The sequence below is a fragment of the Eublepharis macularius genome, chromosome 5 (assembly GCF_028583425.1).
Source record: "Eublepharis macularius isolate TG4126 chromosome 5, MPM_Emac_v1.0, whole genome shotgun sequence".
Taxonomy (NCBI): domain Eukaryota; kingdom Metazoa; phylum Chordata; class Lepidosauria; order Squamata; family Eublepharidae; genus Eublepharis; species Eublepharis macularius.
In genome coordinates this window covers 99,158,952-99,186,697 of record NC_072794.1, presented here as the reverse complement: position 1 = coordinate 99,186,697, position 27,746 = coordinate 99,158,952, and the positions used below count along the sequence as shown (strand labels likewise).

Genomic DNA, 27,746 nt, shown 5'->3' with positions numbered 1-27,746 from the left:
CAATGGGTACCAGAAGGGCATATTTGGGTGTGGCTGCTCTGAATGACTGTATTTATGCCATTGGAGGATGTAATGAGGCACAAGATGTACTCTCAACGGTTGAGAAATACTTCTTTGATGAGGTAGTATTGAATTTCCACTAATTGGATTACAACCTATTCATTTGTATAGTCTCCAGCTCAAGTCGAGCATGTTTATAAACCTACCATCTTCCCAATCCAATTCATGCATCTCATGCTACAAAAACTGGTAGTTGCTAACAGTGGCCATAGTCCCTTTTTCTCTTTCCAGTGCCTAACAGCAGAAGGGTTTATATAGGTCTTGACACTTGGTCATGTCTAGGTCTCTCCAGGGGAATGTGTTTTATTAGAAGGTTGACTTGAGCATTCTTGTGGCTGAAGACTGAATATTAGCCTCCTCTGCACCTCCCCTTTCTATTAGTCCAGTGGCTCTTGTTAGGACAATTATAAACTATGTGTGAGCTTGCTGCTAGAACAGAGAAAGGCAGATTATGGCCCGTGGAAGCTTTTCCTCTAGCTCTCAGATGCCAAGACCATTGGCCTGCCAACTGCAGCATTGACTGGTAACCAATTCTCCCCCCCACCCCCCAGAGTGGTTCAACAGTTCAATGGCTGAGAGCTGTTAGGAGCAGCAGAGTGGTGGAAAGGTCTCTGCTTGGTATTGATGTTTAGAAACTTTTTTATTTAAATGGCTTTTAATATACAAACATGACTTTGCACTCAATCTTTTATTCTGGAAAAATGGAATCATTGGTCACAAATGTTGATTAGATTCCCCACCTCCACCCCCATTTCACATAATGGCCAATTTGGCACAGCCCTTTTTATGGAGCATCTTTTATGAACTAATTTCATATTAAGGAGTATTATACTGCTTTTCTGAGTGTAGTTCATTATGTAGATAAGGATTTTTAAAAAGTTTGTCTTTTAAATCATCAGGAGAAATGGGTGGAAGTTGCTTCAATGAAGACTCCAAGAGCTGGAGTGTGCGTCGTAGCTGTAAGTGGCCTCCTGTATGCGATAGGAGGCCGGACTGCTAGCTATGATTCGGCTGCCCCGGTAACTTCATACTCTGTTGAGGTTTATAATCCACATATGGATACTTGGACTGAAATTGCTAACATGATCACCAGCCGCTGTGAGGGAGGTGTGGCAGTGCTTTGAAGAAGATAATGCCATTAGCATTCCACACAGGAATTGTGTTTTTGTGATTCTTTAATGTGAAGTGAGTTGTTATTTTTGTGTAGGGGAATACTGGAAAGCTGTGGCTGGCATCTTCAGAGGTGTAGCACCAAAAGACAGAGATCTCTGTGTCACAGTGTGGAAAAGATGTTGGCAGGTCATTTATATCTACTCAGGAGGGGTGGGGTTGAGTTGAGTCATCCTGTAAGAGTTTCCCAGGGTGTGGAATGCTAATGGCGGGAGGCTTCACTGTATCCTGAGGAGGTTCTTTTGCATATGGATTGGTACTTGATGTGCTAATCTTCACTGCAGGGCTATTGTCGGGTATAGAGTGTTTTGTTAGCCTGGTGTTTTTCAGAACTGGAAACCATGCTCTGTTCATTCTTAAGGTTTCTTCTTTCCTGTTGAAGTTTTGCTTATGCTTGTGAATTTCAATGGCTTCCCTGTGCAGTCTGACAAAGTAGTTGGAAGTGTTGTCGAGTATTTTGGTGTCCTGGAATAAGATACTGTGCCCTGTTTGAGTTAGGCTATGTTCAGCCACTGCTGATTTTTCAGGTTGTCCAAGTCTGCAGTGTCTTACATGTTCTTTTATTCTTGTCTGGATGCTACATCAGGACCACAAAGCGTGGCATCCAGACACATACATACTGAAGCTGAAGGATCATCTTGAAAGAAGAATTGGATGCATCCAAGATGTTAAATAATAGCATTAATTTGTCTGTGTACTGTACATTAGAAGTAAGTTGAACAGGAGAGAGAAGTGGCAGTATAACGAGTGATGCCTTTTCTTAAAAGAGGGTGGACTATGTTTATATACATCGTAAGTAAAAGGCCTTTTCTCTCTCTGCATGCTGGATCACGTAACAGTTGGATGAATCTATTTAGAAGCAGCAGTATTTATGGTTGATAACATGCCACAGATAAACAGCTTTACAGAAGCATGTTGACATGGAGGAATAAAGACACTTTGGTAAATCTGTGTACAAATGGTTGATGCACCCAGAAGAAAAGAACTATGCAATTATAAGCAGAATTATACTCTTCTTAAACCCATTGACATTGACCCATTGAATTTAGAAGAGTAAAACTCTGCTTAGGATGGCACTAGAAGTGGATTAGATGTGCAAGACTTATATCTTAATCCAGCCATTCATAAGCATTCCTATAAAATTTTAAACATGTTGTTCCCAGCTATTAAAATACTTGTTCAGTGCTTTCACATTCCACAACTATTCAAAAGACTATTTTTTTCCCTTGCCCTTTTACTTGGTCCTTAGGTCATCAGATTTCACCGGTACTTGTTTTCAAACTAAGTATGTATAAGATCTTTTTCTTTTTAAAAAGTAGGAAAAGCAAAGCCCTGTTTGCACAATACTGGTTGTGGATTGAACTGCTGGAAGAGTGAAACTCTTAGGGATGTGTATTCATCCACTTATAAGGGATGCTTTCTCTATCACAAGCCCAGCACAATGGAAAACCTCCAGTGAGGCACACGTTCTTTCTAAACCAGAAGTATTACTTGAGGTCTAGAAGCTGAGTGTAACAACCCCCTCCTCCTATTTTTAATTGTCATTATGAGATTGTAGCAGGTGAGAAGCCATACACAAATATATACACTGCATTATATACTGTAGCTGTAATGGGAAGCGTCTATATTCCTCATGATTTCACTCTTAAACCCTAAGACTTTTGTCTTTGTGTGCTTATAAATGGTGAAATTAGTTTCTTATATCGCTTTTCTTTTTTCATAAAAACACAGAGATCCAACCTCTAGTAGAAGAAATAGTAGAGTAGTTTGATAACAGTAATAAAACCTGAATTTTAAATTGCTAAGAACAGTAAAAGTTTGAAAGGAACTTTTCAATAGCAGAATACCCTGTTAAAGATTTAATAACCTATTCAGAAAAGGAGTGGTCTTCAGCCATTAAGAACATTTTTTTAAAAAGAAAACTGAATCTACAGGAAGTTTTTGATGTGACTGTACCCTTACAACATACCTTCTAGTTTCAGTGGAACTTCATGGCAGTTTACGCTTAGGACTAAAGCTGTAATTCACTCAAGTGTTTACTCATATGTAAGTCCTTATCATTTCAACTGCTTACTTTCAGGTAAATATGCATTTATTTATTTATTTATTTATTGCCTGCTTTTCTTCCCAGCTGGGATTCAGGGTAGCTTAGAACATTGTTCTCCCCTCCTCCATTTTCTCACAATGGAGAAATCTGTCAAGGTAGATTAGGCTGAGAGAGTGTAACTGGCCAAAAGATATCCAGCAACGTTCCATGATGAAGTGAGATTTGAACCTGGTTCTCCCAGGATCCTAGTCTGGCACTCTCTCCATTACACCATGCTGGATCTATGTGCATAACTACAGTTTTACAACCTGATTTTCCTAACAGCAAGTGCTCCTGAATGTAATATGACTTAGGCACAGGACTGCAGCCTTGGTCTGACACAGTTCAGTCCTTCCTCTTGATAGCTGCACTTCCACAAACATTTCATTAGCATATTTGGTGTAGCATAGTGGTTAACTGCACTTCACTGGTTCAAATCTCACTACTGTCATGAACTCACTAGGTAGCATTGTGTAAGCCACTTGTTGGGATTTTAGCAAGTATTTCCATTTCAGTCATGAAAGAGTTAAACTATTTGTGTTACTAAATTAGTAAACTTATTTGCATGTAACCACTTAGGCCTTGAATAAGGATTCCCGCTATAGAAATGGGAGTCTCTAAGCATAATGAAATAGAATTAGGATTTTCTATTGGGCAACCTGTTTATTGGGGGGGCAATTAAGTGATGCTATATACTGAAGCTTTATTGCTCTTTGTCTCACTTGCATCTTCACTTGCTTTCTTAGTCTCTCTCAGTCACCCTTTCTAGCAAGATGCAGTCAGTTTAGCAATTTATTATTTTTCTCCAATGTAACCCTATTTTTATCCTTGTAAAGTATTCTTACAGAGCTACACTGCAGTGTCTGTTCTCATTCATTCCAATGCGCAATCTCTGCATTAACTCTGCTAATTTCCAACACCACTCCTCTCAGCCCCAGATGCATTGTTGAAATAATAACACTGACTTCATTCACTGCTCTGAACAGGCATTAATATGTCTAAAAGAGCAGTATACAAACTAACTATTACTACTGTTATTATTTGGGGGGAAGGTTGTTACAGGGGAAAATTATTCTATTAGGGGTTTGCAATTTCTATACACTTTCCCCCCTAATATTTTTTGGAAATTCCTTGAAAAGCCTACACTATTGGCAACAGTACCAAATTATTTACTGTTCTGTAGGTTTTTGGAGTCATACAGTGGAGTTGAGCAATTGTAGGTCCAAGACAACTTGTTCGCTCACTGTATAACTCACTAATGCCAGCTATGCTACTACGGATTCAGGTAGCTGAGGGTTAAGACATACCTACCATTAATTTGTCTATCAGCCCTCATAGTTAAACAGCACTTCCATGTCCTATAAACCAGTACATGATACTAGGCATTAAGAAAAGGGGAGGAATATTGCCTTCTTGTTAAGTTTCCCCTTGCCATTCAGGTAGTCACTGCAGTTGGAAATGGTGTTTAATGAGACAAATCCTTTGGCTTGTTTGTATTTTCCATTGAAAGAATCTTCCTCAGACTATGCTAATCATATTTACTACCTCTTCTCCTTCAGTGGGGGAAGTCATCCAAACTGGTTAGGTCATACCTCTTCTCACTCCAGGTAGAGCTATGCAAATGTTGTCTATGTTTTCCTGGGACAAAGCAAGGGAGTCCTTCCAGTTCGAATAGTCCTGCCCTCCAGGAGGATGTTAGAATCTAGCTCTATGTATTAAAAAAAAAAGGAAGAAACTCTTCTGAACATACTTTGTCTGCTAACCGGATTTCTCAGCAGCAGTGGAAAATATTCTCTCTAAAAAGGTCCAGGGCCCTGGACCTAAAGGGGGAAAAGATGGCATGAAGGACAAACTCTCCCTGTCCGAGGCTTCAGGCAAAGGGGAAGGGCAGATGGGAGCCGTGTTCCCTGCAGCATAACTGGAGGAATGGTCAGGAGTTTCTGAGGTTTCAGATCTTTCCCTGACCAGACTGACCTCGTCCACGCCACAAGCATTGACATGATCAAATGCAGAGGCATTGGTAAGACAGGAAAAAGGTGAAATGGAACAGCTCTGCGATGAGGGTGAGGCTACAAGGCCAAGTGGCAGGCCCTCCACAGTCGGCTGTTTTGGCCACATGGGTGGTGAGTTGATAACCTGATGGCTCCAGCCCCCACCAGTGCCTTTCTGGTGGACCAGAACACCAAATTCAGATTTTTTCCAGCAGTTGGACCTCCCTGCTGGCAAGCCCCAACTACCATTTCGCCGGTAACAAAGGGAGCAATCAATATGGCGGGCATGCCATTTCCCCCCGCCTTCTATGGACAGCCCCCTACTGATTGGATGATGAAGGCCTGGAGATCAGCCTGAATAGCCCCCCACAGTCTTCAGGTCCCAACTTAAATCCTCATCACCCTGAAATGGAGGGAAGAAGGGAGTTTGAGGGAAGATCAAATAGGGAGAGATCAACAACTGGTGAGGACACAGGGAGACCCAAGCAATTTCGTAGACAAAGCCCCTCTACACCGCACCAGATTCTTTGGCATCTTCTCTATCTCATCCTCTTCTGAAAGAGACCAACCCAGGCACAAATGTTTCAAAACCCCTTTACCTTCCAGTAAGACTGCAAAGAGGGCAAGAATAGAGAGACAGGGGTCTCCAACCCCCCCCTCTCAAAGTTCCTAGTTCCACGCAGAGGGGAGGCTTCAGTCACAGATACAGAAATCAAAGAATGAGGACAGACTACTGGTCAACTCCTCAGCTATCATAACATCTGATAAAGAAGAGGGAGAGTGATTTGGGGAGGAGTCTGAGACCAAAGATAATTGTCAGGCTCTTCCAACCAACCAGAACATTTTCAGAGATGGTAACCTCTCTCAACTTTTCCCAAGAGTCAGGGAAAACCAGCTGTCACTGTCTCTTCCTCTTTAGACATTCAAAAAAAATTATAAAAACCAGTCAAAAAGTGGACAGATTGTCTCTTTCTTGAAAATTTTGAGGAGGTCCAGCTAGAGGAGGTACTGCCAGAATGGGTGGTACCAAGCTACAGATCCACCCTGCAATCTATCGCAAAAAGGTTCTACACCTTACCAGATGAAATCATGGAAAATCTAAAAGTGTCTTTGGTTGACACCCCTGTCATGGCCACACATTCGAGTGCTGTGCTGTCAAAAGATGGCGACAATATGCTAAAAGATAAAACATTCTTATTAGAAACAAAAGCTTACATACAACTTGTAGCTTAAAAAACTGAGCTTGTGACAATGAAATAGCTTGTAGATGGGCACTGTTTAACATTCTTAACATATTAATACAACACATGACACATGCAGTATTCACTAAATAGAGTATTTACTGGTGCTCTTTCAGTATTCATCGCATTAGAGTAGTATTTTATGTCACAATGAAGTGGGTAGGAAAATAAGCTTGAGCAAATCACACTTCTGAAATAACATGCAAAGAATTACTTGTGTATTTAACCACCGAAGTTCACTCATCTCTGGTTTCTCTTCAGATTGCATAAATCTTTCACACACATCTGAACACAGATGAGTGTGTACAAATGTTTTACATTTTTCAGTAGAAGCAGGACCAATCTGTGGCTCCTTACAATGCCAAAGTTCCTCTTAAGCCTTCAGGACCTACGCTTCCAGAGTTTTCTAAACTTTGACTACAGCTCACAGATACTGTAACCATTTTTTTCCTGTTGAAAAAAGTTTTATAGGAGCAGTCTCATGATCTTTTTACACAGTATTGTGAACATTCTTTAGGACAGAAGCATATGTCTCTTGGGATTTGGCATTTTCTGTGGGTTTATTTTCAGTCGTCCACTTTGTTTGTAGCAGGAGTTAAATGCTTCTCTGGATAAATGTTTACAATGCATAATGTAGCAATCAGAGAACATACAGCCACCACTGTTACAATTGCCCTCAAGGCTTTAAACCAACTGGGATAAGTGGGAAGGAGGGCAAGATCATAATGAAGGGCTATTCCTAGGCCTATGATAACCGTTATTCCAGCATCAATTAAATCTTTTAAAAGCAAGGCAGACCAGGCTAGTAATGAAGGAACAATGCTGTTAGCTAAATTAATCCAATCAGGTTTGGCAGGGCTCCCTTCTGGAAGAGCGAATCCCCACCTGATCCCTCCAAAGAAGGAGAGAACACAGGCACCATATGCAATCTGAGCAAATACTAACTCAGGATAGTAGGTCTCCAGGACAGCCATTAGCAATGGCACTGAAACCAATGGAATTAATCCTGCAGAACTCAAGTAGAGGGCAGGCTTTGGAGAGTCCTTCAATGATTTCATGTCATATCGCAACAAGTCCAGCTCTCGTGGTGCAGGTTCTGGAGGTTTCTTTTTCTTCCAGTTGCAGCAGGAAGAATGAAAGCCGGCCTTGGTTAAGACAGCAGATGAATGCCTGAACAGCTGTGATTTTGGCAGGCCAGTAAGAATGCACTGTAAAGGGACAAAAGAGCAGGCAGGCCTACTCCTGGGTTGCAGTAATCTTTGAAGATATGCCATCTGCAGTGAAAATTGCAAAAAATTCTTTAGTAGTTGATATTAGTCAAAGTTGATTAAAAGGAACCATTACTTTACATAGTCTTGGATGTAATTGCTTTGATCTAGATAGTCTAGGATAGGGACAAGCACCTTTTTATAGTAAGAGCCAAAGTAGAGAATTAAAAATTCAGAGTAAGATCAAGAAAGAGCCAGTATAAGAAACTCCATTTCATAATAATCTATACACTTTTACTGATAAACATGTTCATTAATAATCCACAAAGGTTTTTGCAGCTCAAACATAGATGGTAGAGAGTTCTTTATTGGACAGTAGCACAAACAAGCGATAACCATAGAGGCACATGATTTGGCTCTATAGCCATAGGTTGTAGACCACTGGTCTAGGAGGCTGATTTGAGCATCTGCAATGGTAAAACATTGTAAAACAGTGATGCTGGGACACAAAATCCTGCACTAATTCTTTGGATTATAGCTTCAATTTGCTCATAAATGCCCCTTTCAGTTCCACAGTGACAGAGCTATAGTATGGATTACCATAGCAAATAATTATCCAAAAGCTTATGGCTGCAATTCTTGCAATAACTGGTAATCAGCACAATCCTATCTCAAGACTCAAGTTTCTGTAGCATAGTGGTTAAATGGCTGTGCTGAAAATCAATACTCTGTTGGTTTGAATCCCACTACTGCCATGAGCTCAGCAGGTGGTCTTAGATAAGCCATTCCTCTCAGCCCCAGCTCCCCAGCTGGGATAGTAACAACACTGATTTTGTTTGCTGCTCTGAGTGAGACACCAATCTGTCTAGAAGAATAGTATATAAGTAAAGCTATTATTATAACTTCCATTGTTACACGTTCAGTGAACCCCAGAATAGTTCTAAGAAATCAAGCCTGTATCCTATGTTTGGATAAGAATTTTTCAAAAGCAATACATATATCCTGCTCCTTCTTTTGGCTCTTAAGTGATCTCCCATCTATAGATTGGATCAGGTACACACCTACATTACCTATAGTAGCAAATATTCCCAGGCCATCCATTAGGGCCTAGAAGAGCTACATTTGGTTCTGTAACAGTCATTCTTAAAAGGAAAATAAAGTGTTTTTCAGAGCAAACTGATGATGAGTGGCAAATGTAACTTGTCTGCTATAATGCAGTTGTTGCAGTTGTGGGAGGAAGTGAAAGTGTTTCCAAACAGTGGGCATGGGTTACTTCATTTTCATATAATCTGTGATATTAAGACATTTGTTGATGGATTTATCAGAGGCATGGGAATGCCATGTGACACGTGATCTTCAGGGGGAGTAGCTCTCACGTGGCAGCAAGCATGTAAAACAACTTCAACAAGAAAGTCATCCTTGCAGTGGATGCAATGAAAGAATCGGCTAGGGTTACCAGTTCTCGTTGTAGAGGGGTATCTCCTGCTCCCACCCTCCACCACCACTCACCTGGCATGGGGGGGAGGCACAGGAATGGGCCTCCCAGGCGCGCTCCCGAGGTGGCACAACATCAGCTCCTGGGATCTTGTTCACTCCCTGGGAGTGATGTCATCATGCTGCCTCAAGAGTGCTCCTGTGCTTCACACCGGGCCGATTTGGGCCCCAAACAGACCAGGGCTCATTTGAGGCCTGAATTGGCCTGCTGTGAAGCATATACATGCCTGTGCATTGTTGACCAGAAGTGACATCATCGCACAGGCATGAGGGACACAGAGAAGGTGAGTACTGGGTACCCGCCATCCTGTTGGGAGGGTAAAGGAATCTGGCAACCCTAGAATCAGCCCTGAACCCTGTTTTTACTGGCAAAAATCTCAGAGATGATAATCAAGTAAATACCTAGCAAGGGTGTTAGAATCAGTGAGACAAATCCTTTTTTTGTTTGCTGGAATTTTTCCATTAGGAATTTTAAGTCATACTTTAGATGCCCTTACTGTACTGAATTGTCTGGCTCCATTCCCAATGTGCTGCAAATCAGTTACATTCTCCTTCCAGTTTTAACCCATTGTGACTTGGGAACTTCAATATAATGAACATTTGTGTTCTGAAGCATCCAGTAGGTTCTAATGTGGCCTAACAATACAGCCCCTCTAACATACAGCAACAAAACCTGGTCTGAAGGGGAAGGGCTAAAAGTTGGTGGGATTGCAGCTTGTACTGTAGACCTGCTTGTCTTAGATTGCAGCTTGTACTGTAGACTTGCTTTTCTTTGATTATGGGTTTCCTGAGCAATACAATCGCCCAGCTTGTCCTACAGAGGTCCCCATACAAGTTGTGTCAAATGCCATGGGGTGGGGGACTTAAGTCAGTGGTGAAGAATTCCATTCATCACTCTTTACATTTTCCACCTAATGGAGTTTTGTCAGATTGACAAACAGTCTACCAACCATTTATATTTCGATGTATTGTCGAAGGCTTTCACGGCCGGAGAATGATGGTTGTTGTGGGTTTTCCGGGCTGTATTGCCATGGTCTTGGCATTGTAGTTCCTGACGTTTCGCCAGCAGCTGTGGCTGGCATCTTCAGAGGTGTAGCACCAAAAGACAGATCTCTCAGTGTCACAGTGTGGAAAAGATGTTGGCAGGTCATTTATATCTAATCAGGAGGGGTGGGGTTGAGCTGAGTCATCCTGTAAGAGTTTCCCAGGGTGTGGAATGCTAATGGCGGGAGGCTTCACTGTATCCTGAGGAGGTTCTTTTGCATATGGATTGGTGCTTGATGTGCTAATCTTCTCTGCAGGGCTATTGTCGGGTATAGAGTGTTTTGTTAGCCTTGTGAATTTCAATGGCTTCCCTGTGCAGTCTGACAAAGTAGTTGGAAGTGTTGTCGAGTATTTTGGTGTCCTGGAATAAGATACTGTGCCCTGTTTGAGTTAGGCTATGTTCAGCCACTGCTGATTTTTCAGGTTGTCCAAGTCTGCAGTGTCTTTCATGTTCTTTTATTCTTGTCTGGATGCTACGCTTTGTGGTCCCGATGTAAACTTGTCCACAGCTGCAGAGGTGAGGGGGTCTCTACTATCTTTTACTGATCGTAGCATCTGTTGTATTTTTCGGGTGGGTCTGAATACTGCTTGAAGGTTATGCTTTTTCATAACCTTATACGGAGTATACCGTATACCCTGCACAAGCATAAACAAAACTTCAACAAGAAAGAAGAAACCTTAAGAATGAACAGAGCATGATTTCCAGTTCTGAAAAACGCCAGGCTAACAAAACACTCTATACCCGACAATAGCCCTGCAGAGAAGATTAGCACATCAAGCACCAATCCATATGCAAAAGAACCTCCTCGGGATACAGTGAAGCCTCCCGTCATTAGCATTCCACACCCTGGGAAACTCTTACAGGATGACTCAGCTCAACCCCACCCCTCCTGTATAGATATAAATGACCTGCCAACATCTTTTCCACACTGTGACACTGAGAGATCTCTGTCTTTTGGTGCTATACCTCTGAAGATGCCAGCCACAGCTGCTGGCGAAACGTCAGGAACTACAATGCCAAGACCACGGCAATACAGCCCGGAAAACCCACAACAACCATCATTTATATTTCCATTTTCCATCATTTGTGTAGCAATAAAGAGGGAAGAGAACTGGTCTAAGCAATACTGGATTTTGTTGTGCTTCACTGTTACCTGTTGGGTATAAAGAAATTGTGTGTGCAATTTAAATTCCAGTCTTCTTGTTTTGGCAGAAGGAAGAATGATGTGCACCATCCTCAGCTCAGGTTTTTGGAGGAAGTGTGAAATAAATAAATATGTATGTATACATTAATGTGTTTGCACTTGGTAACACCGTAAAACAAAGAAACATAGAAACCAAAAGTATTTCTCAAAGTCAACATTTAGAAGAAGTTTACCTTGGAAGGAACTTGGAAATAACATCGTTGGAGAAGGTGAAACATTTTCAGACACTGCAAGGTGGAGGGAAAGTTAAATTAATATGCATTTATGGATTGTATCTCCTAAAATAACAAATATAGATTAGAGTAAAATCTATTATACTGCTGAGTTATGCAGATGTGAGCTTCCTCCAGTTGCAGCTCAAGGGAGGGGGGTATCCAAATTTTTCCAGCCTTGGCAGCTCAGCTCCTACATAACCCGTCAGGTGAGATCTGGGCATTTGGCTGCTTGTGCTGGGGAAGGATAATGTCAGGGTAGAGGGGTAGATTTAGATCAATTTTGGCCACCTTCCTTTAAAACAAGTTTTAAAGAGGCACAACATTTTCCCCAAGAAAGTGTTCAAAACAAAATGTTTCAAAACAAAGATATTGCTTGAGCAAAATAAGGTTAATGGAGCCAAGAGGAAAGCTCAGATTTTAATTTTTAAATAATGCCACATTTATATTCCTCAAAACGACAGTGTTTTAGATTATTTAAAACATAGACCTTGTTCATTACCTTAAAAGCATTGACAAATATTTGTTCAAGCTTTCAGATTGTGTATCTTTGCTGTGTAGATTGCTTCTGTTGTAGTGCAGTTGGTGGTGATGCAGAATGCCATCTAGTCAGAGCTGACTTTTGGCAACTCCCGCTGGGGTGTTCAAGGCAAGAGATTAACAAGAGGTGGTTTGTCATTGCCTGCCTCTGCAGTGCTGGTCTTCACTGGAGGTCTTCCATCCAACTACTAACCAAGGTTGGCCCTGCTTAGCTTCTGAGATGCAAAGAGACCAGGCTTGCCAGGCTATTCAGATATTCTAAATCCATGCATTTAGTAGGCGCTGTTCAGGATCATCATCTAACTGCTGTTTCAGGTCTTCCAATATGTTCACAGTACAAATGCATCACATTTACAAACAATTGCCTACTTTTAGGTAATCTGGACACATCGATTCCTAGCCAGTCTTCAGTTGCTACAGAGAAAGTTTGTTCTCCTTCTTTCAGACTTTAAAGGTAGACAACTACTGTTAACCCCATATTGCCATACTAATACTATCAATACCCATCCCCCCCCCACCTCGCTAACACACTACATGCCTATTTATGGACTCGCCCTTTAGTTAATAGGACGACCAACAAATTACAAAACGAGCACATAAGCAATGGCGGGTTCCCAGTGGCCAGCTGGAGCAAGCCTGTCAATCTTTACCTTTCCGGTTCTAAAAAGCAAGGGAAGAAGCACGAGGCGATGGCTTTGCGAATACCCGCAGAAAGCTTCTTCACAAGCCGAAAAAGATAACCGACAAATACGCCCGCCTAAGACTATACAGACGGTACGCCGAGTCCTCTCTTTGTAGGCTACCAAATGACACCGCAGCTCAGTCCTCAGCTGTCCAAGCGCAGCCCCTACTTCGCAGAGGGGAGCACTCAATTTCCTGTCCTCTGGCGCAGCTCAAGCGAGTGTGTGTGTTCTGTATTTACGTTCTCGGCTGGCAAAAGAGAGGTCCCAATCTAGTTCCCGTTTGTTAGTATGCGTTCCTCTCTCCCTTTCCTTTCTTCATTTAATTGCGGCTCTCTCGTGTGGCGAAAATCGGCGGGGCGGGGCAGTTCTGGACAACTGCGATGTTTTGGGGCAGGATTTTGCGAACATTTTGGAAATACAAAATGAGTTGTCCGAGCCTATGCAAAGTAATATATTCCTGAACTAATGGCTTTCGACACCCCTTCTAGGATCAGGCAGCAAGTAATTTGAAGTTGTAGAATTTAATCAGGAACAGAATTTAAAGACACAAATGAAGGCTAGGTATTAAAATATTGTCCTATCAAAGTAAACTGGAATCGATGGTTGTTGGGGGTTTTCCGGGCTGTCTTGCCGGCAAGACAGCCCGGAAAACCCCCAACAACCATCGTTCTCCGGCCGTGAAAGCCTTCGACAATACATTAAACTGGAATCCTTTGTAAAATTAGTAGCAATTGCACCAAGTCAGAGAAATGAGAAACTCTGCCTGTTTCTAGAAGATAAATACTGTTGAATTGAGTGTTTACAAACAGATTATAATGTTGCTATTCAGGCTGTGTGTGCATATATTGTAAATAATGTATTCATTATAACCCAGGTGGAATATGAATAATGTTGTACAAATGCTAAATAAGAATTATAATACAATTTAGAAACTTTAGGTTCTTTTTCAAAAGTAATTTTCTGTCTTATTTCATTTTTAATTGTCTTGATAGTGAATTACAGCTGCCTGATGTTTTGTGATCTGTTGTGGTTATTATATTTTACCTTGTAGAATAATGATGATGATGGCAATGATGAAATGGTTGACTGTCCCATCAGTGATTGCAATAAGATCATACAAGCTGATTATAAAAATCATCATAATTGCTGCAATGTTGCATTGGAATTTATGCAAAAAAGTATGAGCTACAGTCCATGCAATACTGGTGAGAACATAAGCACAAGAAAAATGTTGAAAATGAGAAAGTTAAGATTTTGTTGGATTTCAAAATCCAAACAGATAAGAAGTTAGAACGTAATACTCTGGCTATCACTGTGGTTGAAAGTAAGAAGGCCAGATAGATTGATGTGGCAATCCTAGCTGACACCTGAATTGAGGAAAAAGAGATTGAAAAGATAACAAAATATCAGGATCTAAGATTTGTAGTTCAGCGTCTCTGGGAGAAACATACAACAGTTATTCCAGTAGGGATAGAGGTGCTAGGTGTGATTCCAAAAGGACTAACAAGACATTTAGGCAATAGCAGAAACAGGACAGCAACTGGAGAGCTGTAAAAAGCCGTATTAGTAAGGCAAATAGCTCACTGACTCTTGAATTCTTGGATAAAATCCAAGACAGTGAAGGACCAAAAATTCTAGCCCCAATTTCTAGTCAACTATGAAAAAAAGAATAATAATAATAAATTGTGATGATGATGAAGAGTGGAAGCCATTGCATTTAAAGGGAATATTTATAACGTGCAGCTATTTTTGCTCAGGAGGACAGGTGTTAATACTTTGTTTATGATAGCTGCAAGCTCCTTCCCTTTTACTTCCTGTTGCCCTGTTTTAATTCTATGTCTGGGAACACTATTATGGAAGATACGCTGCTACTCAGCAGTGATACTTAGTGGCTGAGGACGGGAGTAATATGTAGTTCTGTAACATGCATGCCACCTGTGGCTCTTACATCCCCTAGTGACATACACCTTATGTGGGTGTCACACTAGGGAACGTGGGCAGGGCTTTTGAGTGAAACAGCTGCTGCCAGAGGGACTGGAGGATGAATAAGCTGTAAGCCTCTCTGAGGTGTGATCCTCTTGCCAGAGATGGAAGGGCCCATCCTCCCCAACAACTCCCACCACTCTCTGCAGCCTCTGCCCTCTAATCCCAGCACTCAGGCAGCTCTCAGGAAGAATGCAAGCTATCTGCAAATAAAACCATCACTATGGCAGACGCCTTGGAAAACAGTAAGCTGGCCACTGAGGGATGGTGGTGGGTTTACTCCCCTCTTTTCAGAGCCAACTTGCTCTCCTCAAGAGCCCTTGACAGTACCACTCTCTTGCCTTCCTGTGCCTATTCCTGAGGATATAGCCAGTTTGGTGTAGTGGTTAAGAGCAGCATGACTCTATCCTGAAGAACTTCGTTTGATTCCCCACTCCTCCGCTTGAAGCCAGCTGGGTGACCTTGGGTCAGTCACAGCTTTTTGGAGCTCTCTCAGCCCCACCCACCTCACAGGGTGAATGTCCTGAGGATAACAATAACACATGTAAACCGCTCTGAGTGGGTGTTAACTTGTCCTGAAGGGCAGTATATAAATTGGATGTTATTATTAGAATGGGAAGGCAGAGAAGGAAACTCTTCCCCTCACTCCAGAGACACAAGCGCTGGCTAAGCTTCTGTAGTGGTGGGGAGAGACAACCCTGCATACTCAAAGGTACTCTGGTAATTTAATAGGTTATTGCTATATATTTAGTATTAATTGTTTTATCATGTATTATTGTACCGGTTTGGGGTGGCACACAAAGTAATCATGTGGCTCTTTTGGTTGATGGTAAATGTGAAAGTGGCTCTTCACAAGCCAAAGAGTACAACAGCAAACAACAACACAACAGACATGAATCAGCACTTATAAGAATACTGAGGCATTGAAGGGCTAGGGGCTCTCGACCGACTGCGAGTTATCGGAGGCTGCTGGCCATTCAACTTACAGCAGCCTCGTCTACAACAGGGAGCGCTCACGCGCAGAACAGAAAGGGTCGGCAATGCGAGCTTCCGGAAGAGTGCTGAGGCGGCACGCCAGAGGCTGACGATTGTGTAAGAGACCGGGCCGGTGAAAGTGAGTGCGCACGCGCGCCGCTCGGCACGGGATGGCCCAGGTGGGTGTGTCCCCCCGCGTGGGTAGCCCCGCCCCCTCCGGCCGGGCAGGGCCGAGCAGCCATTTTGGGCAGAGCTTTGTTATGATTCGGTCTGGTGAACTCAAGCTGCACGCAGAGTGAAGGGGGGTGACTTTCGGCCCGGTCCCGCGAGCACGGCCTCCGGTGGAGAAAAGGGAACAGGAGCCCTCAAGGCGGAGAAGCCCGCGTCTCTGAGGACTCCAGGTTACGGGCGTAGCTGGGGTGGGTGTGCAGGTAAGAGGGTCTGGGGCAGAGGGAAGAGGGGTGTGGTTGAGGAAACTTGGGGCTGAGGGAGTGTTGAGGGGTGGACTGTGAGGAGAAGTGTTCGGGGGAAGCAAGGGTAGCGGGGCCGGGGGGGGGGGTGAGGACCTGCCTGGGCATGTGTGAGAGGGCAAGTGGGGGCTGGAGGGAAGGGAATGCCGTTGGGAGCCCAGGGGAGGGGAGTGAAAGTGGGGCATCGGCTGTGGAGGAAGCTTCGAGGAAGGTAGCTTAGGTGGGCCTCGGAGTATAAAGTTGAGGCGTGGAGTGGGTGGTCAGGGTGGACTGCATTTGGAGCTAGTTTCAGGCGGGTAGGTGCGTTGGTCTGCAGAAGATGAACACGGTTCGAATCTAGCAGCACCTTAAAGACCAACAGGATTTTTTCCGTTTGGAGGGCAAATGAGTGTTTCCAGGGAACGAAGTAAACAATGAAGCGGATTCTGGGTTGAGTGGAGGGGGTAAGAGGCGTGGAAAAGTGATCGCAACCAATATACGGCGAAGAGAGATCCGTGGGACTGAGCTGCTTAGGCCTGGACTGAAGTCTGATGCTTGTAAAGGAAAGTGAAAACTGCTCCCTCTTCTACAAGTGCAAAACCTGGTTGCTCAAGAATTTCTTGGTATTCTTTCCTTTCTGTATAAACATAGAATACCTATACACTGCCTTTTAAAGTGGTGCAGCATAGTTGTTTTTCCTGAGCAGAGAAAGCACAGTTGTGTCTTGAGAACAGTGTTTGAAGGAAAGCATAAATTGATCATCAGGCCTGGAGAAAACTGTCATGTGTATTTAACAGTGGCTTTACCTCCATTTACTTCATTTACCCCACTTTTCTCCCCCATGGGGACCCAGAGTGTCTTACAAAATTCTCTTTTGAAAAGTTTCAGCTGCCCATTTCCTCAAATTAAGCCTGTGTTAAAGACACAGGACATTTCTCCCAGCCTGTCTCTTTTGTGTGTGTGAAATCCTAGTTGTATAATAATACTGCCTAAAAGTGGCTGTATGTTTTCGTACTGAGGAAATGTTCTAACTGTTGATCATATTTTTTGTTTGCTCTGTGGATGTCCAAGCCATTGATTATATTATATTCATGTGCCCTTAGGAAAATACAATAACAGCAAATATCCCAAATTCATATATTTAAGGTGCTTAAAGTGCTCAGTGCAAATAAATCCATCATATAAATCCAAATATCAATGGTGGTGTGAAGTCACAAAATTCCTTTAGACATCAACGGTGGTATGAAGTCACAAAATTTCTTCAGACAATACATGTAATAAATAAAGTGCTTGGAAGATGTAACAGTCCAATATAAAGCTAGGATTTGTAGTATCCAGGTTATAGAAGTCTTCTCTTGAGTAATGTACGCTGCCTATGGGGTTCGCCGGCATGCAAGAAGTCTAGAAGTCTAGTCCCGTTTCGTCCCCAAAGGCTTCTTTATAGGCAAGATATAGAAAATGTAACAATCTCATTCCGCCATTGCAGTTCCTTCCGGATGATGCCTATGAAGAGGCCTTTGGGGGCGAAACGGGACTGGACTTCTTGCATGCCGGCGAACCCCATAGGCAGCGTACATTACTCAAGAGAAGACTTCTATAACCTGGATACTACAAATCCTGGCTTTTTATTGGACTGTTTCGTCTTCCAAGCACTTTATTTATTACATGTATTGTCTGAAGAAATTTTGTGACTTCATACCACCGTTGATGTTTAAAGGAATTTTGTGACTTCATACCACCATTGATATTTGGATTTATATGATGGAATAATTTATATGATGGATTTATTTGCACTGAGCACTTTAAGCACCTTAAAGATATGAATTTGGGATACTTGCTGTTATTGTATTTTCCTAAGGACTCTTTGAACTTGGATCTCAGTGAGACAGGTGGATTATAAATAAACAACAATAATTTTTGCAAAATACATTGTGGTTCATGCTTGTCTCTATGCTGGCTCCAGGTGTTGCGTGAAATGTAAGAAATTGCTACAGTATCTCTGTTTTGTGTTCCTAGATTGTCTTTGTGAAAGGGAAGAAAAAAGGGCTAAGTAAACTGTTGTATGTGAGCATTTCTAAGTATATGCTTGTTATTTACTAGAGTGAATCAGAGTGCTTGGTTTGGAGGTGCTGCATATTTCTACCACATTTTAGTGAGAGTTGGTTTATCTCTGCACACCCCTTTCCTAATTAACATTAAGTGAAATTTATCTTGTATTCTTAGTAGGGAGTACTGCATAAAGTGCATTAACATTCTTGCTAAACAGTCATAAAATGTGACTGGAGGAATTTAATGAGACATGTTTTTGTTTTGCTTTCAACAACTTAGGCTGTAATTGTAAGAACACTTTCCTGAGAACAAACCCTATTGAATAAAATGCTTACTTCTGAGTAGACCTGCTTAGAATTCCTCTGTTTAGTTTCAAGTACTACTTGGAAGTGCTGTGTTTATATGAATTCACACAGTGCTTGGAAAGCCCCACAGTCTGGTAGACACAAAACATGTGTGCTGGTATTAGGAGTATAGAATACTTCCTCTCCAGGGTGAACCTGCTCATGTCCTTAATTGTCCTGGTGAGGTACTGTTCTGTATTCTGCCCCTGGGAAAGATTTAATGGCCCTTAATGAAAGGGCCTTCTTAGTGGAGGCCATAAGATTTGGGAACCCCCTCCTCCTTTCTTAGCATGACTTCAGAAATTTTAGACCATTCTCTTTCAACTGGTGTTTAGGTTGATATGAAAATTGCTGTTATATTTTGCTGTTGGGAGATTTATCAGATTTTTAAAATTTTCAGCTTTTAAGTGCTAGATATGGAATACAGTTTTAAGTGGCTTTATTGCTATATTCATCGATTGTCTAACCTGTTGCTATGTTTATCTCTTGAAATGGTTAGAATGGTTGGCCAGGATGACCATTTCAGGGGGTGTTTTGGGCTGCCAAAACTGCATCTACAGATATTCTAGGCAGGATCCAAGCCATTGTCTATTTCTTCTACTGGGATAACAAAAATTATTTGGTGTTGCGGGGGTGGGGTGGGGGAACAAAAGTGGAATATAACTTTGATAAGTTGTAATTAAAGTTTTTTAGAAATAGATCTCCTGCATTCAATGCATGTTCAGAGAGAATCCACAGTTATCTCATCAATGAATATGGCCAGTATTCCAGTCAATATTATTCAGTTTAGTATCTATAATACTATTAATAATAATAACATTCAATTTATATACTGCCCTTCAGGATGACTTAACACCCACTCAGAGCGGTTAACAAACTGTCATTATTATCCCCACCTGTGAGGTGGGTGGAGCTGAGAGAGCTAGAAGCTGTGACTGACCCAAGGTCACCCAGCTGGCTTCAAGTGGAGGAGTGAGGAATCAAACCCGGTTCTCCAGATTAGAGTCCTGCGGTCTTAACCACTACACCAAGTCAGCACTGCTGTTGATATTAATTTATTTAATACAAGCTGCATTCATACAGGTCTTTGTTCATGATGGGCATAAACTCAACTTGTTGCCTTGCTAGTGTGTTCCCTTCCGCCTTTCCTTTTACACCGAGTACTAGTGAAGGCTTTGGAAAACAACATTTAATCTTTGTTTGTGGGGAGGAAAGAAACTAATTTGCTTTGGCATCTGTATCTATCGATCGATCGTATTATTTAAAAAAGATAAGCTATGAAACTGAGAAGTGCCTAATAAAAGATTATACAGATACTAAATTGAAAATTGTGTTGAGACTTATACAATCTTATACAATCTTGTGTGAATAATTCATATAGAATAGTTTTGAGAGTTAAACATACAATACATTTAAACTTACATTGACCTAATAAACAAAAAAAATTCTAAATTTATTATACCTAAGATAGATGCATCATAAGTTTCCTTTCCCCTCCTTCCCTCTTCTTGGTTAGTTTTAGTTATGGAAGCTTCTATATCATTTAATTTCTGCCTAAATAATCAAAAAGGTCCTTCCATTTTCCCCAAAATTTGGCTATCAGTTTGTTATGTAACTAGGCAGTCAGTTTTGCCATTGATGCTCATTCATAAATCTTATTATGTCTCCACTCTAACACATCAGGGCAGATATCTGTTTTCCCTTTTGCTGCAAATAGTACTCTTGCTGCCATCACCATGTAACGAAAAAGATCTCCCTGTTCTTTGTTAACATTAATTGGTAAAATATCTTAATCCAGTATTTTCGTGTTTCCTTGCAGGTCCACCACATATGATAGAAAGTGGCATCCATGCTCTGACATTTCCAACAATGTCCACTGTAACCCTTACTGACTCTCTCAGTGTCTTTGGTACCATTTAAAAAATGTTTTATACCAATTCTCTCTTAATAACTGACAGTCTGTAAATTTTATGTCCTTAGTCCATAAATTTTCCCAAGTCCATTGAGATAGTTTTGCATCCATTTTATCATACAAGTTTTTACTGGCTCTGTTTCTGTATGGTATTGCAATAATATTTTATAGATCTTCCCCAAAAGATGCCTCAGATATTAATAGTTCATACTGCGTTTTTTCTCTCAGCCTGCCTCCTTCTTTAAGAATTTGTTCCTTTAGTCTTGATACTGTTTGGTGATATATCAGCCATGATTTCTTTATCCATAGATAATTATGAATGCCTTCTTTAGCATCCACTGTCTCCAATTTGATTCTTCTAGTCCAGACTGTAACCCAGTCTGTTACCCAAACTAATGCCGCTGCTTGATGGTACAGTTTAATATTTGGTACAGCCAATTCCCCTTGTTTTTTGTCATCTTGTAGTACTTTGAGTCTTATCCTTGGTTTCTTTCCTTTCCATATGAAGTCATTTATTACTTTCTGCCATTTGTCGAAGGTCCTTTGTTCTATATAAATTGGAATAATTTGAAAACAAAATTCAGTTTGGGTAAGATATTCATTTTAACAGCTGAAATTCTTCCTAGCAATGAAATATTTAATTTTTCCCATCTCTGCAAATCTTCCATAATTCCTGTTCAAACTTTTTTGATAATTATCTTTATAGAGATTCTCATTTTGTGATGATACATTTATCCTGAAATATTTTATCAGCTTCGTAGTAATAGCACAGTCTGTTATGTTTCCGATCTTTACACATTCCTCTTTCGTTATCGAGAGTAACATTATCTTTTTTTTCTTATTCAATTTGTAACCAGAATGCTGCCCAAATCTTAATATTTGTTCTATTGCATAAATCAGGGAGATACGTGGATTCGTCACTGATATAACCACATCATCTGCGTAACTTTTCATCTTACATATCTCTGTCCCCTCCTTTATTCCAGTAATTCTGCTATCATGTCTAATTCTCACTGACAAAATTTCAAGCGCAGTAATAAACAATAGTGGTGAGATTGGGCATCCCTGATGTGTTCCTTTTGTTATTTCAATCTTCTTTGTGGAAGCCACAGGGAGGGGGCCTTCCTGACTGTCCCATTGACCAAAGAAGCTTGTCTGGTACAAGAAAGACGGTATTTTTGGTGGCAGCTCCTTGATTATGGAACAACTTTCCCAAGGTGGGGTGCTTAGCCACCTCACTTTTAATCTTTATAAGGCAGCTGAAGGCAGTTTTATTTAGAGCTTAGTCTGGTTGGTGTTGGGGAGAGTCTTTATGTACTACTGTGTCTGTATTCTTAATAAAATTCTAGGGCAGAAGTTTGGTGGGATTTTAGATGTACATGAATATGGCCATTATTAACATTACACTTGGTTGGAATGTACAGTATTTTTGTCTGTATATACATTTATGTTCATATGTACAAAATGTTGCCACTTAAACTGCAATTTGTGCTGCACACTCGGACCAGCGGGAGAGGCTCAAAAGGTTCTCTAGACTGATACTTCCATTACCCAGGGATGGGACTTTCTGGTTACCTTTGAGGCCATTTTGAGGTCATGAGTGTAAAAACAACAGTTGCACGTAGGAAACAGTGGGAGAAAACTTGACTTAAATTAAGGCTGTGCTTGTGCAACGGCATCCAGTTCATGCGTTTTCTGACCTTTTTGTGTCTGAAAATAATGCGGGTTGAAATTTTTTTAAAAGTAAAAGTTGTCCATTAAAATGTTCAACAATTCATATCCCCTTATGAAGAGGTTGGGGGCTAAATTTGGAAATGTGTTCTATTTCCCCGGCAATATAGTTATAGTTTGTAGTCAGTCCAGTGTGGTGGGTGGGTAGGATGAGCGGTTTTTGACAACCCTCTGACATAGTTCTCTATTCATTCTATAATTTGGAGGAGGCACTTCTTACTGAAATAACTTTACAACAAGCCAGCAATATAAGCTGGAGGTATTTTCTTTACATTACATGGGTAGAGGTTGAAAGTAGGTTAAGGATGTTAAGTATTTGGGGTGGGTGAGGACATTAAAAGAGGCTTCTGGAAGCTTAAAGTCTAATACAGTTATTGTAGTAGAAAAGAGCAAGAGTCCAGTAGCGCCTATAAGACTAACAAAATTTGTGGTAGGGTGTGAGCTTTCATGAGTCACAGTTCACTTCTTCGGATATGGCTAGAATGTGAGTACATCTGTCCTTATATCTTGGAGAGTGGAGTGATTTCAGATGCCGAATGACAATAGCTGGAATGACAATAGTAGGCCTGATGGGATTAGATGAGATATGCAGAGGGGTAGTAGATGCGGAGAAATCAGCTTTGGTAATGAGACAGGAAGCATAGGTCTCGATTCAGTCCAGATGGATGCTTTGTCTTGTGCTCTGTTATGAGTTGTAATTCAGCAGGCTCTCTTTCTAATCTTCTTTTGAAATTCTTCTGCAGGATAGCTGCTACTTTTAGGTCAGTTATTGCAGTGCTTCCAGAAAGGAATAGAGTTTGTTGCAGAAAAAGTAAACAGGAGTTTGGTTCCTTAAAGGAAAGAGCATTCGATTTCATGGACTAGAGCTCATTTCATCAGAGACATATGTTTACTGCAGCATACTTTTAAAATTTTTGCTATGGTAAGCTAAGACAGCTCCTCCTTCTGGAATAATACAACATAGCTAATAGGCATAATTTTGTAAAACAGCTAGAAACTAGTTGTGTGTGGAGAACAAAGTCTACTGCACTATTTAAAGTTCTATAATTCCGCTGTGAGAGGTATAACCCTCAGACAAGAGCTTCAGGATTCAGCTAGGTGAATTTTTTAATGGCCCCCACCCCACACAGCCCATCACTTGCTACAAATAGGTTGTGCCTTGTTCACTTTGCTCTGTGCTTTCACAGCTCTGTGCTTTCACAGCTCCCATGGTATAAAATGGAGCCTTTTAAAATCATATAAAAGCTAGGGGGTATGCGCTATTTCAGACTTCTTGCCTTTCTGGAAACACTAGGCCTTGAGTTGCAGAGACCGAAAATGATCACCGGGAATGATATCAGTGTTGCTCTTCAGCTGATCCAGGATTGGTGTGTGTAGAATAAGCTGTGGTGACGTGGATGGTGTTAGGGAAGGAGTACATGGTACAGCGGTTTAGTTTTTTTAGCAACAGGGAAAAAGATTATCCCTAAGGTGCAGGAGGAGGCCCAAAAAGACTACTGGGGCCTGGGAATTCTGGATTAAGAATGCTGGTAGGAATTGGAGAAAATGGGGCATTTTATTAAGAAACGGAAGGTAGTTGAAGCAAGGAGCTGATCGCATAGATTGAAAAGACTTGGGAACTGAGGAGTCTGTAAGATTTGGGTGAAGGACAGAATGTTGGAATTGAGCATCTGTATGTAGAAAGCTGCGCCAGAACTGCTTGGAGCGTTTTTGGAGCTGTGAATGTGTTTTAGTGGCATTTGGGGTCTTTTTCCTTAGGGTAATTAAAGCCCTTATCTATATTCAATATGTATATATTTTTCATTCTTGTTAATGCCTTTTTCTCAGTAAAGACGAGCTGGAGAAACTGACCTAAGCAAAGGGAACCCCAGATGAACCTACAGTGAACAAGCTTGAATTAAAGAAATCACTTTGAGACTACCTTCATTCAGATTTGCTTACAGAGCAGCTACACCTAAGTGGAGTGATCTTAAACTGCTGTAAGATCAAGATCTTGTATGGGCAAGTTTGAGAGTTACCATGAATGATTTATTTGTCCAGGTTTGTGTGCTGTAGGTTCATATAGCTTTGCTGTGCCATCTCCTTAATCTGTGTTTAACAGCTACCACAAGGAGGTGGCTTGAAAACAATGCAATATAATTTATATGAAAATATGTGTGTACCGGATGCCTGCCAAAATACAACAAACATCAGTTTGTTGTATCAATACAACAAACCTTCATCCCAGAAGAACAAACTTTAAAGATCTGAACTGGTAATAGGAATACAAAGTTCACTCTGCATCAGAAGGATAGCACAATTAACTTCCAAAATGTTTTATTACAGTGCAGCAGTGACCGCTGATAGGACATTGATCAATCAGCTGTATCACACATACCAAGAATTATAAAAAAAATTACCAATGATTACAATAATTGTGGTTTAGTGTAAGAGATTTTTTTTATCACAGCATGAAAAACCCAAATGGGGTTTAAGAATCTTAGGCTGGCATTTCCAACGGCACCAGAGAAGGCTGAAGAAATTGCAATTTGTTCATAAGAACAAACTGGAAATTTTCAGTCTTATGTGCTGCTCCACTTTGTGTCTAGGGATGGTTTTTTAATTAGCGGACCAATAACTGCTTGTTTGAGCGGCCAGGGGAAGATGCCCTGAGTTAGCGATTGATTTACATTAGATCTCAGTGATTCACTTATTTGATCTTTATTTGATTTTAACAGTCAAGATGGGCAAGGATCAAGCGCACAAGTAGTGGGTTTCATAGATGCCAGGATCCTGTTAAGGTCTGTCATTCTTGTTTATAGGCAAGTAACATTGCAATTGGTTAAGTGTTCAAATTCAGACTTCATGTGACAATTAAATTGATTAGGATGACTTCAGGCTAGGGTTGCCAGCTGAGCACTGGCAACCAGCAGGAGACACTGGGAGGTGGGGGCTAATAAAATCAGTGTTGCTGTTCCCTCCATCCATTTTGCTCCTACTTCTTTATGGATCAGCAGGAGTTTAGAGTGCAGAATGGGGGTGGGGGCCTCTCTGGCCAAACAGGAGGACCTGACATCTCTATTTCAGTCTCAGTGAGGTGCGTAGGGGGACGAGGGAAGGCTGCGTGATCCTAAGGAGTTCAGGTTCATTCTCATTGCAAACAAATGGTTTTGCAAGTGCAAATAAATGATCAATATTGCTAATGGAAAATCCTCAGCTAGTAAGAAGCTAAATGAGTTCTGCTTGGAATACCAGTATGATACTGTTTTTGCTTATTCTTTTCGGTATATCCTTCCTCTTCTCTTATTTTCTCTTTGGTATGTGGATACCAATACTAAGAATTATATTTGTTCTTAGGATACTTGATGTTACAAGCCCCAGTGGCAGGATATTCGTAAGTGACACTAACAGGTAAGAGGTTTATCCCTTTTCATGATATGCAAAGAGAAATGGCAAGGATAGAGCCCCTTCCCCACCCCCACCCCGGCATTATATTCTCTTGCAGAGATTGTTTTAGTTTCCTTATTTCAGTCATTTAGCTGTAACAACTTTTGTATATTTACTAGTGTAAGCAATTTACAAATTAAATTTGGAGCACAAGTTTCACATGCATTTAGCCAGATTAAAAGCTAGAGAGGTTGCCTTCTGATTAATTGTTCTATGTGCACAGGTGTAACTGCATCACTTATAACATGGTAGTTATAGGGGAAAGTTTCTGTCTTTATTCAGTGTCTGAATAAAGCAGTAAAACAAACTGTATGGTCTTTTGTTATATTTGAGAGTTCAGTTTGTGATTTGATTTCTAATAATCGTCAATGAAGCAAGCATTCTACTTTATATATGTACATATCTTTTGGTATGATTTTAGAACAAACTTTTTGTGTTATTCTTTAGGATCCCTTCAAGCATTTTATTCATAACAAGCATCAGTATACAGTTTGTAGCAGTATCTTCTTCCTAATGCTTATTTACACCATATATTGAAAAATATTTATTCCCATCCCAAACTGGAATTGGAGCTTTACAGAAATTTTAGATATAGTAATGTGGCCTTTCTTATTATATCTGGTAATGCATCTAGGCCTGTCATTGGATTCAAAAGTAGCTGTCTTGCTTTTAGAGCTCTTGCTAGCAGCCTTTGGTATCATATCTCTGTGGAATATGTGCCTAAATGTTGGTGTTCAGCCTGTATTATGCATATATGTTTTTGAGTTTAGTTTCTGCTGTTACTCTTCTTTGGAGACTGTTTTCAAAGAATTTGGAACATTTTTCACAAGAAGAAAGCAGAGCACCATGATAAACTAACCAGACCAAAAATTTTTTAAAGAAACTTGAAGTCATTAAAGAAACACTAATTTAGAATGGTACATTGAATATACAATAGACTGCCGAACAACAATTCCAAGGCTACAGAAGTCACCCAGAATATAACAATAGGGTCACATACAAGTATACATCTGCATTGTAAAGTGCTAAACAATTAATACAAACTGACCAATGCAATAAATATAAAATGACAGTGCCTTGAGTTACAAAAATTCAAAGTGATTTATACAAAATTTTGAATTTTTTGAAAAAGCAATAAATGCTGGTAACAAGATATATGAGGAAATGTCCATCAGTCCAACATGATTGCTGAAGGAATAACTGCAACGGGGGCACTAGTATTTCCGTCCCATTTCTGTGATCCTTCTTTCTGGCAGTTACTGCAAAGCAATCAGAAATTACAATTCAAAAATGAAGAACATTCTCAATCAAGCAACTAGGCAGCCATGAGATATAGCAATTGTCAAGGAGTTCCAAACCCCTGGGGCCCAGCCCAGCTAAGGGGAAGGGACACAGGCTGCCTGGAAGGTTCTATTGCAAATAGCAAAACAAATAAGCTGCCACCAGCTCCCCAGTCTATCCCTAGGCTAAGGAGTTAGGTAGCAAAGCTCCAGAGCCTATTAGGGAATTTAGCCAAAGCAAAGTCTACCTTGCAAGGGTAAGCTTGCAGGCAGAGTTCACAGCCAAAGATTAGTTGTTTGGTAGGTGGATCTGAAGCACACATAGGGTGAGTTCAGCAAAGATTTTATAGCAGTGAGGCTTCAGAGTCTTAATAACCCACTCAAGATAAAAATAGAAAGTTTTATTAATTCCAGGTGCAGGGCTATTACATACAAGACACAAAGTGAGCACAAACAAACAAAAACCTACAGCAGTAAGCTCTACATCCCACATTAAATTCTTAGGAGGCAAAGCAAGTTGGTTTCTCAGTTGTAGCAAGCAAAAGTCCCACAAAACAGCAAGGCAAAAGATGGAGCTTCAGTCCTTCTCATCAGATAGAGCCAGAAGCAAAGCAAAAGAGCATAGGCAGAGGTCTAAGGTAGACACTCAACATTAGCTTCTCC

At 41.0% G+C, this 27,746-nt stretch overlaps 2 protein-coding genes across 6 annotated transcripts in view; one reads left to right on the top strand and one right to left on the bottom strand.

Annotated features, from left to right (window-relative positions):
* Nucleotides 1-6,484: 6,484 nt before the first annotated feature.
* TMEM69 (transmembrane protein 69) lies at nucleotides 6,485-13,137 on the bottom strand. 3 transcript variants are annotated; one of them, XM_054979103.1, is made up of 4 exons: nucleotides 12,902-12,985; nucleotides 12,214-12,346; nucleotides 11,673-11,726; nucleotides 6,485-7,822 (listed from the first exon to the last, which is right to left on the bottom strand). In XM_054979103.1, exons 3-4 carry the CDS (start codon nucleotides 11,715-11,717, stop codon nucleotides 7,115-7,117), a joined length of 753 nt encoding a protein of 250 aa, XP_054835078.1. In that variant the 5' UTR covers nucleotides 11,718-11,726; nucleotides 12,214-12,346; nucleotides 12,902-12,985; the 3' UTR covers nucleotides 6,485-7,114. The 3 variants fall into 3 exon arrangements, with proteins under 3 accessions (XP_054835078.1, XP_054835079.1, XP_054835077.1); XM_054979104.1 differs by lacking the exon at nucleotides 12,214-12,346 and having other exon boundaries at nucleotides 12,902-13,137; XM_054979102.1 differs by lacking the exon at nucleotides 12,902-12,985 and having other exon boundaries at nucleotides 12,214-12,894.
* A 2,990-nt stretch (nucleotides 13,138-16,127) lies between these two features.
* The window catches only part of DMAP1 (DNA methyltransferase 1 associated protein 1), a 77,094-nt gene continuing 65,475 nt past the window's right edge, over nucleotides 16,128-27,746 (top strand). For 2 of the 3 annotated variants that reach the window (XM_054980093.1, XM_054980091.1), the window contains exons 1-2: nucleotides 16,128-16,323; nucleotides 25,714-25,767. The gene's annotated coding sequence lies outside the window, so the exon portion shown is untranslated. Of the gene's footprint in view, nucleotides 16,327-25,713; nucleotides 25,768-27,746 lie in introns of all 3 variants that reach the window. The other variant, XM_054980092.1, reaches the window with a different exon arrangement.

Bases quoted from the DNA above. Each gene is read 5' to 3' on its own strand.
- TMEM69 (XM_054979104.1), bottom strand. From the start codon at position 11,717: ATGTTTCACCTTCTCCAACGATGTTATTTCCAAGTTCCTTCCAAG. The intron at 7,823-11,672 runs GTAAACTTCTTC...TTTTCACTGCAG, and splicing joins ATTTCCAAGTTCCTTCCAAG to ATGGCATATCTTCAAAGATT.